The sequence below is a fragment of the Carlito syrichta genome, unplaced genomic scaffold, assembly GCF_000164805.1.
Source record: "Carlito syrichta isolate Samal-C Ts95f unplaced genomic scaffold, Tarsius_syrichta-2.0.1 Scaffold314328, whole genome shotgun sequence".
In the NCBI taxonomy this organism is placed as follows: Eukaryota; Metazoa; Chordata; class Mammalia; order Primates; family Tarsiidae; genus Carlito; species Carlito syrichta.
The window spans coordinates 1,015,630-1,025,533 of NW_007258424.1; the positions used below are offsets into that span (position 1 = coordinate 1,015,630).

General features: G+C 42.3%; 1 protein-coding gene across 1 annotated transcript; it reads right to left on the bottom strand.

Annotated features, from left to right (window-relative positions):
• Positions 1-1,494: 1,494 nt before the first annotated feature.
• PDCL3 (phosducin like 3) lies at positions 1,495-9,416 on the bottom strand. The gene is made up of 6 exons (XM_021719224.1): positions 9,291-9,416; positions 7,843-7,972; positions 5,219-5,309; positions 4,796-4,930; positions 3,792-4,000; positions 1,495-2,017 (listed from the first exon to the last, which is right to left on the bottom strand). Exons 1-6 carry the CDS (start codon positions 9,414-9,416, stop codon positions 1,872-1,874), a joined length of 837 nt encoding a protein of 278 aa, XP_021574899.1. The 3' UTR covers positions 1,495-1,871.
• Between the last annotated feature and the right edge of the window lie 488 nt (positions 9,417-9,904).

Sequence of the window (9,904 nt, forward strand, 5' to 3'; positions counted from 1 at the left end):
TTATCCATTTCACCACTCCCAATCATTTACCCTCACCATTTTGTGGAACCATTTCTCACGAAACACTTAAGGAAGGGCTGCCCGGCACTTGCTTAACCCCTTCCCACCACCTTTCCTCCGAGCCCAAAAAACGGTTTCCAAGTGTCCCTGTCTGCTCCCTGGTTCCTGTGAAACTGGGGGAAACCTGATGGTTGAGCACCAGGTTTCACCATCTCTGCCACATCACTGATGCGCTAAAGGAATAGAAAGATAACAGTGAGTATTATAGGGGAAGTCCCCCAGAATTAACTAACCTAGAGAAACTTGCAGGTCAGGGTCCAAATCACAACACTAATTTTAGGACAGAGATTCTTCTCTCTCTGTAAATTGAGTTCAGTCAGATGACTAAACTAAACAGCAGCCTGGGACCCAGGAGCTGTGAGGGCAGACAGGGCTCATTCTCCAAAGCCAAGGGCACCTCAGCTGCTGTTGTGCTCAAACCAAATGCCTTCATCTGGCATAGAGGTAAGATCATGAAGCACAGTTTTCACACTTAGATCAAAGTAGCATAGTGGATATTTAGAATTAGATCCTATATGGGCTCCACAGTGAACTCAACCTGCTGGTCTCCATCACTGTGGACGTGGCCCCTGTTCACACACCTCCCTCCCTTCCTTGTAATTGTGCATGTTAAGATTCTCAGGCAAATGCGGCACCAAACTTTGCTCTTCAGATATTTCATTATAGTGTCAGTTACCAAGAGAAAATCTAAGAAAATCTAAATGCAGCTCTTCTACAAAGCTCAAGGAACCAGCATCTGAGTGACAGAACAAACCAAGCTTGTTTCAACTCTGCAAGTAAAATGGCATGAAACACCCTTGAAGGTGAACCGCACTGTAGAGAGCAGCACTGGCTCCCATGCATATAGAAAAAGAAATATCACCAGACTCCTCTGACAGACAAAGTGGGTCAGAGCTGCTTACCATTCTTTGAATTAGAGCAAAAATGTTTTCTAAAATATAACCTGAAAAAACTCTGTGCTCTCTGATTCATATTTTTAAGATTCAAACCAGCATTAATTACTACATCATTCAACACAAATATTAGGAAATATTCCTATGATTTTTTTCTGTATCAATGTCAATTTGACAAGAAATAATAAATTCTAAAAGGATTCTGGTTCACAAAACATCTTGATGTCTTTTATTGATCGAGATAGTTTATCTACTTATGTGTATGCTTATATCTTTATTTCCAAAAAGGAGTTTAATGTGGCCTTTCAATCAAAATTAGCTAATATCTCAACAGTTTGAGATAAACATTATTTTAAGTGGGAAAAACATTTAATAAGGAAATATGGCAATAAACTGGAATCTTTCAGTTTTTGCTTTGATGTTTGTTTCACAAAAGTTACTATTTCTTCTAAGATTTTTTTCCCGAGAGATCATTTCTATATTCTAATTGATAATCCTATTGCTATCTTTAAAACAAAAAGAGAGAATGCAACTATAAAACTTAGTTTGCAGTTTTTCACTGTATAATTTATTTACATTATTTAAAACTTCAAATTCTTTTTAATATACTTATATGTCAAAAAATAGTGACAAGGGTTTAGGGTTTACTGTAAATATAAATGACGAAAACATAAGACATTTGTCATAGCAATAGCTGGTTATAATTTTTTTAAAAGGAAATGCTATAATTTAAAAAGAGACTTCCAAGAAATTTAAAAGAATTCCCAGCAATTATTATTTCTAAAATGTATATGATTCGAAACATAATTATAAAAGGCTAAAAACCAAAAGGCTTCATTCCTTTCTTTTTCCTTTTTAAAAAAAATCCAGACAATCCATCATATCAAGAAAGTCCAGTAAGTTATGGCAGCTTCAGCCTTAGTCACCCTCTGAATCACTGTCCCTCCTCCTCATGGGGACAGAGCCTCGCACTGATGACAGCAACGTGTCTTCAATCGGTTTCCTGGGGTTTTCTTCCAGGTCTGTCTTAATTGCTCCAGACTCAGACAGCTTCCATTCCAACTCTACATGATAAAGAAAAAGCAAATCACCGAAGACACTGTGCTGCATGCATCCCTTCAACTGGAATCTTTCTAGTTAATTTTTTCTAAACAGAAAATGCAATTATTGAAATCTTGGCATAATTTTAAGCTGACTAGAAGACAAAAAAATTACACATTTAAGAAGGAAAGTACAAACACTTCCAAATACTTTTCCAAAAGATGAGGTCAAATGAAGTATTACATAAACTTGAACCTATATGAAAATTAAAATAAAATACAAAGGACAAACCTGTCCTCTGATAACTATAGCTTCCCAGCTTGGACAATCTCCCAGAAAGAAATCAGCATGAAATGTTTAAAGGAAATAATTTTCACAGGCCTGCTGGCAATCTAATCATTAAATCTAATTTTAGTTAATAAAAGGAAATTCTTTAGCCTTATGTACAATAACTCAAAGAATAAATGTATGATGACATTTTAGAATGACACATTTGTTCCAAAGTAAAAAAAATAAAGTGCCAGAAAGTAAAGAATCAGTGACCAAAGACTCAGCTCCTGCACTTTATTCTTTTTAAAATCAATGAAACCCCACACAGGGTGAGACCTCATGAAGCAAAATCAAGCGATGTATTTTCCTGCTGTAGAGAAAGGCACTGTCCAAGAGAGTCTAAAACAAATGGCCTGGCTTAAAGGCAGATCAAGGCAGAGATGTTCTGCTAATTGGGTACTTCTATTAAAATCTGATTATTAAGATCTGACAACCATTTTGCTGAAGTCTTATGATCTTAAGTACTCTCGGCGCACACACACACAAAAGGTAACTATGATATGAGCTTGATTGTGGTAATCATTTTACACTGCATAGGTGTATCATATCATCATGTTGTACACCTCAAATATACACATCTTTTCTGTCAATCATATCTCATAATGTTGAGGGGGGAGAAGCACTCCATGAAAATGAGTAACACCAGTATTTTCACCTCTTGGAACTTTGGTTGAATGTTATGCAAATTCAACACATTTCTTTAAAAAAAAGTTTCTGATTCTTGCTTCAACAATACAATATGTATGAGTAACTGATGTATCTCATATGAATGTGTATGTTCATGCTTTTCCCAGCTGAACATCTTAGTGGTACAGTATAAAAAGAAGTCATGTTTAAAAATGCTTTTGAAGACTAGTAAAACACAGTTGGATATATTATTTCAGTAAAGAGATGAAGAATTTTCCTTGGTGGGAAAGCCCCTGGGCTCAGGTTCTCTTTCACATGCTATGTGAATATGTAGTCTGACACCTCCATGTGTAACAGGTCCTTCCAAGTTAAGATGCAGAAATAAATAAAACTTAAATTTAAAATTAAAAGCTACGAAAATACTCAACTGAGAATATTCCTATAGAGAAATACATGTATATATAAGCATCTGCCACTATTATATTCTTGTGAATTATAACAAAAATAAATGCTGGGATCTCAAACTACAACTTAGCACACTCAAATATAGAGACAAGTAAGATATAGTCAATGTCAGTAAATACACAGATCTATATTATATATACACTTAAGTTCCTTGTGCCTTCCTTGAACTGAGGCATCACTGGAGCCCAGCTGTAACTGCTCCTGATTACTCACCTAAGATAGAGATTAAACGCATGTCTTCCCTCTTAACAGTCACCCCCACAGGCAAAGGTGAACTTGACCCATCCATAACACAAGTTGAGGAAACAGGCACCCTCTCCAACAGAAACACCTCTCCCACCTCTTACGGCCCTGCCAGTCTCCAAGAGTCCTCACCATCTCTTGTCAGATTCATGCCGCCAAACACCAGAGGACCGATAAACTGAGCCTTGATATCACCTTCTAAGTAAACAAAGATCGTGGGCAGATTCCTATCAGGATAGTTGGGTATACAGGTTGTGGAAATGGCTTTGATAAATTTGACATCGGGAAATTTCCTGGCAAGTCCACTGAGGTGTTGATTTATCAGAGCACAGAGGGGAATCCTATAAAACAGAAACAGAAAACAGAAGCCAATTGTTGATTCTGCATTTATATAGAGCAGAGCTCAACTACCTTTCTATTCTAGGTAAAGCCTCATAACAGTTTTGCAAGTGATTCTGCTGCTAGTTAAGATGAACATTTTTAAAAAACGTTCTTATATGCTCAGGTAAAGTGAAGAACTCATAATCCAAAGTCCAATTTACCTTGTCACAATGAAAAGTCAGGAAAACAGCCTCCATGTAAAGTATAATTGTCCTGCCTTTCTTACAAGGCTGGATGAGAGAACAGTGAAGATTTAGAGTGTGTGAAATACGTCAGAAAGCATTTCCTGCTTTAAAGAAATTCCCAGACACACATAGGATCTACAGTTTAAGAACTAGCCTGGGAAGGAGAGAAATGCCTGAGGACCTTGGCCTCCCCTGGTGCCACCAGTTACTGTGAAGGCTAACCTCACCATTTATAAGAGAAACCAATCACAGGGAACTTTGAAATGCCAGAGTTTCTCTAGAGAGATAAGTAACTTAGAAATTCATTCTCAAAAAAAGAAAAGCAAAGCCTTAACTGCTATACTTTCACAAAGGCATTTGTATTAGTCACAAATATTAATTTCAAAGTTTTAAGATGAAACTTAGGCATTAAGGTTAGGGCAAATCAGTAACGAAAATACATAAAACTCAGTACCAGAAAAAGCAGAAGCAAAACAAAACAAGAAACCCCTCTGATATGGGTCAAGCCTGAGATGTTGAAGACATAAATCCAAATTAACATTTTACAGACAGCATGGAAGATCAGCTTACCCTTGTTTGTAAAGGTGCAAGACCACCCACAAGCCCTCACCGGCTTTGGTAACCTCTTGAACATAATCCTTTCCTGAGATCTCTAAAACTTCTCCAAATTTATTCTTCAATTTAGTTGCCTTCCATTCAGCCAGTCTTTGCTGCCTGCACAGCAGGAAGAGAGAAACATCTTATATACATACATACATACACATGCAGACACACACGTGCACACATACATCTTTCAGAAGGCAGTTCTTGTAAAGGTCCAGGTTTATTTATTTGTCTTGTGGCAAAAATCCAAGGCCAGTTCATCCAAATTTGCAATATAATTATTTAACCCTAATCTTTTCCAAACGCTATTTCATCTGAAAAATTAATTTTTTAAAAGACACATTTTGTTACTGTGAAAAAAGCCAAATAATCACTCTGGGTGGCACGAACCTGTACACTTCAATTGCACGTTCATCCTCCTCATTAAATTCGTCTTCATGATCCTCCAGCTCTTCCAAACTCATATCTTCATAGGTTTTCACTGAATTCAGTTGTGTTGGAAAAAAGCAAAAAATGTTAAAAGATGAACAAATACAGATTTTGCTTTTTTTCCCTTCACTGTTCTCCTAAAGATGTGCACACAACCCCAGAAGACTCCCAGCCACCAAATAAAAATTACTTAAGGCATTACATTAAGTAAGAAACTGAGAGTGTTTTAAAAAGATAGACCTATGCTGACGTCTGCAGGTATGCCGGTTTACCTCCACACAATAATAGGGGTAAGAAGGAGAAGTTTCCTAAGTTTACAAAACAAGAGAGTCATATTTGCCTGAAGTCACCTGGTCCAATCTTCAGGCACATCTGCTCCTGGGTAGGTGTAGACAGTTCTCATTCCCAAGGAGACGCAGAGGAAACTACTGGGTGTCCATCAAAGCACACCCTTCCTAGAGTTAAAGGCGATTATCCCGCACTTCTCAGTTGTTTTTTAGGAGTGGAGGCAGCTCTATCTTTTTTGGTAAGCAACTGCTACAAAAATCTGTAGCTTATTCTTATTGCCATAAACACTCTTGTTTCTGGACATCAAATCAAGATTTTGTACGCTTTTTTAAATTGCTCCGCAAAACCACCCTCAAATGTCAACAATGACCCTCTGTTCTTGGTTGACAGGCAGCATCTGACCCAAGCATCATCTCCTCATCTGGCTTCCAGGATGCCCTCTTTCCTCCCCCCCAATGACGGCCCCCCCACTCTGAACCCTTTGCTGATTAAAATTCCCCAGGGCTCAAGCCTTTGACTCCTTTTCTTCGTTACCTATACCATTCCCTCGGTGACCACATCTAATCTCATGGCTTCCAATACTATCAATATGCTGACAACTCCCAAATGTATGCTTGCAGCCCAGATTTCTCTGACACGAAGAAAAACAACCCATCTGTCCATTTAACATCTCTACTTGTCTCATAAGCATCTCAAAGCTAACTGTCGCCAACAGAATTCCTGACCCTCTTCTGCTCCTCTCCAAGGCTTCCTCAACTCTGCGGGTGCAACTCCATCCTCCAGGCTGCTCGTGCCCAAAGCCTGGCAGCCACCCTGGTCTCACCCTTCCCTCGCTCCACTCACACGATGCATCAGCAAATCCCACCGGCCAACCTTTCAAATGTATCCAGATCTGACCACGTCACACCACTTCCACCACTGCCACACCACCCCGGCCTATGGTCTCTCTCCCCTCAATTATGACAGTCGTGCCCAGACTGCTCTCCCTGCTTCCTGCCTTGTCTCTCCCTCAAGCCCCACACCCATGCTCCAGGAGGCAGCAACAGGATGCTGCTATCAAAATAGAGGCACTCCCTTGTTTGAACTTGCAAAAGCTTCACCCTTCACTAGGCATCAAAGCCACTGTCCTTACTCAGAAGCTGCACGGTCCGCAATGGTCTGGCCCAGCGGCCTCTCTGAACGCGATTTCTACTCCGCTCCCCAGCGATTCTGGCCTCCTCAGGCCCACTTTCCACCCACTCCCCTCACCCTCTCCAGGTGTACTCACACACCATCCTCACCACCTTCAGGTCTCCTTTCAAACGCCTCTTTACCCCCGACAACTCCTCCAGGTCTATTCTAATGTCTTCTTCCACTCCTCGGATCTTTACTCACACGCCATCTTCTCCACCTTCAGTCTACACAGACGTCATCTTCTCAGGGACGCTCTCCCTCTCTGATGTTCCTAGAATTCCACCTACTTCTCCAACACTTTCTAGCTACTTTCCCTTCACCTTATTTTCCTTATTGTCTGTCTCCCCCACTCGAATGTAGGTTCTTTAAGAGCACAGAATCTTGTCTGGTTTGTGCATAGCTAAATCCTCAATGCCCAGAACTGTACCTGACAATGGTCATCATTCCGTAAACATTCTCTGGATAAATACATTCCAAAAAATCCATCCCTAATTAGCTCTAACAAGTAAACAGGGGACAAAAGTACTAGTCCTTGAGATCAATCATTCTCACACTTTGGCATGCAACAGAAATCCTTTAAGGCATTTATTTAAAACGCAGAATCCTAGGCTTCACTTCGAGATTCTGATTAGTAATGCTTGAGGTTGTTTTGACAAGCACTCCGATTCAGGTACTATGACCACCTTTGAAAAAACCGTTCTCAGATCCCACATATGGCAAACATCTTATGCCTCCCCAATTTAAGATATTTTAATATCCCCAGTCAAACCACAAAGATAATAAAGTATAAGCTCAGGAAAATACAAACACTAAAAACTTTGAAAAATTTCCATGTCATTACCCAAAGGAAATCACAGACCTGAAAGTCAAACTCAGAAATACTCCCTTCTTCGGTGCTCATCTGACACAGACAAGGACCTGTGGGACTGAAGGGCATCTCTGAAATCTATGGCCCAGGAAGGTGAGGACTCAAGACAACCTGCGACTCCTCTAAGGTCCCAGACAGCATCTATGCCAGCACTCCTGCCCCTGGCTCCTGCTCAGAGTCCTTCTACTGTGGCAATCAGAGGCTTAGAAAGTTGTTTCCTCATCCAGATAGACACAAAGAAAACGAGCAAGCTCACCCACTGACTGCTGGAGGACTCGCTGCTCCTCCTCTTCCGCTTCATTTTCCAATTCTTTCAGATTTTCCTTTGGGGGCAAGATGCCCTTTTTGCGTAAGATGTCATTCCACTCAGTGTCTGCGTTGGGGTCCTAGGAAAGCAGGACCACGTCTGCCATGCATGTCAAGTCCAGCATGGCAGATGCCACGTTGGGCAAGGGCAAAATGGGAAAAGTGGTGGGAAGGGAGGAATTCAAACCAAATTATTCTGGGGCCTCTTTCTGAGAAAATATCAAAAGATCCACAGCCCCTATTCTGTCCTCCCTGTCTGCCCTACCTCCCTTCATGAAGTGCTAGTCTTGGCGTGAAAACCAGGATATGATGGGCAGAGCAGCAACAATCCTGATACCAAGGCTCCGACCTGGCATCTATTCAATATTTTTATTAATGACTTGGAGTAATTCATTCAACAGATATTTAAGTCTCGACTACATGTAAATTACTGTATTGGTTAATGGGGAAGCATAGTGAATGGGAGTCACCTACGTCACAATCAAGAGGAAGAGACAGGCAACAAACAGGAACATAGACAGACTGTGTGAGTGTATAAAATTGTGGCAAGTGCAGTGACAAATAGGCTGCTGGTCTAGAGAGTGGCAGAGTCCACAGGATGGACACAGATGTTCTCTATAGAGGAGGTGACATTAAACTATCACCTGAGGGTGGAAAGGAACCAGCTACAGGAGTGTGAGTGCTTAGGAAATAACTTCCCAGGCAGAGGGGCCAGCATGTGCAAAGGGCCCAGGAGCAAAGAAACTGTGACATTTTGAGCATCTCAAGGCCTTGAGAGGCTGAAGTAGATGAAGTTAGGTTGACAGAATTCTCAAATGGTCAAACCTGGGAGGAAAAGCTGAGAAACCAGGTAGCTCATAACAGCTCCAGTTCACTAAACACGAAGTGCTGGGCTCTTCAAAGCCCTTTACCTGTAGCTACTCACCCAGTCCTCACAAGCCTAGGAGAAGCAAGGCATTTAGAAAGACACTGCCATGCTAGAACAGTTGGTCAAATTTACCAGGACCAAATGTCCGAAAGATCACTGTTAAAGTGGGCTCCTAGATCCAGAACCCAGCTGTCCAAGCAACGGTGGCATGGTGTGGCAGGAACACACACCTGGTTTGGAATCTGAAATCAAGGAGCACTGGGGAAAGGGCACTGGGATAACCAGGTTCCAGCCCCACCTCTGTGTGACAATCCTGCTGAGATGCATCGAAAGAAAAATGAGCAGAATCCTTTCAACAGGGAAGGACTCTGAAAGAGGTGACATTTTTAAGCAGGAACCCGAAGGGCAGAGAATGCAAAAGAAGCCAGAACAGCCCTCAAGCTCCCTCTTCACCATTTCAAGATGTCTGGCGGTGGCAGGCATGCTGTGTTTACTGACCATCCAATACCTCCCTCCCCAAGCGGACCCACCCATCTCCGTTTCCCATTGCGCAGAGGCAAGATCAGGGAGGGCTGAGTCCCTGGACAGTGATAAAATTTAGTTGTCAGAGGTTTTTCACTCATAAAGGTGCCCATTTCCACGGCGTTTCCATTCATTTTCTCGGGCCTTTAACCAAACGGTTCGCAAATACCAGCTCCAAAAACAAAGGAACAAACTGGGGGATTCTGATGCCAGCAATTTTAAGGAAAAAAAAAAAATCAACCCCCAGCAGATGGGCCGTCGGGAACCCAGGCACTCCGACAGGGAGCGCGCCCCGGCTACAAACACCAGGGCCGGGGAAAAGGGTGGCACTAAGCCCTCGCTCAGCTCGCAGCGGAGCCAGGAACGTGGCTGCAACACGGCTGTACGCGGTGGGACCCCCGGGCCCGACCCTCTACTTTTCCAGCCTCGCTTTCACATCCGCGCAGTGAGTCCAGACACACCTGCTCAGGTGCTCGTGAAGGAAGTCAACAGAACTTTGCGGCATCCCGCAAGTCCTTCACAGGCCCCGGGGGGGGCAGACCTCCAGCGGTGCCCCCAAAAGGAGGGGGATTTCGGGGGTCAGGCACGCCGGGGAGGGGACGCCCAGCCCGTGGGTCGCGGC

What these genes read in the sequence shown, in the direction of transcription:
- PDCL3 (XM_021719224.1), bottom strand. Translation starts at nt 9,416, where the DNA reads ATGAATGGAAACGCCGTGGAAATGGGCACCTTTATGAGTGAAAAACCT. An exon ending in AGTCCTCCAGCAGTCAGTGG is followed by an intron (nt 5,310 to 7,842) that starts GTGAGCTTGCTC and finishes AACTGAATTCAG; the next exon opens with TGAAAACCTATGAAGATATG. An exon ending in CATGAATCTGACAAGAGATG is followed by an intron (nt 2,018 to 3,791) that starts GTGAGGACTCTT and finishes TTTATCATGTAG; the next exon opens with AGTTGGAATGGAAGCTGTCT.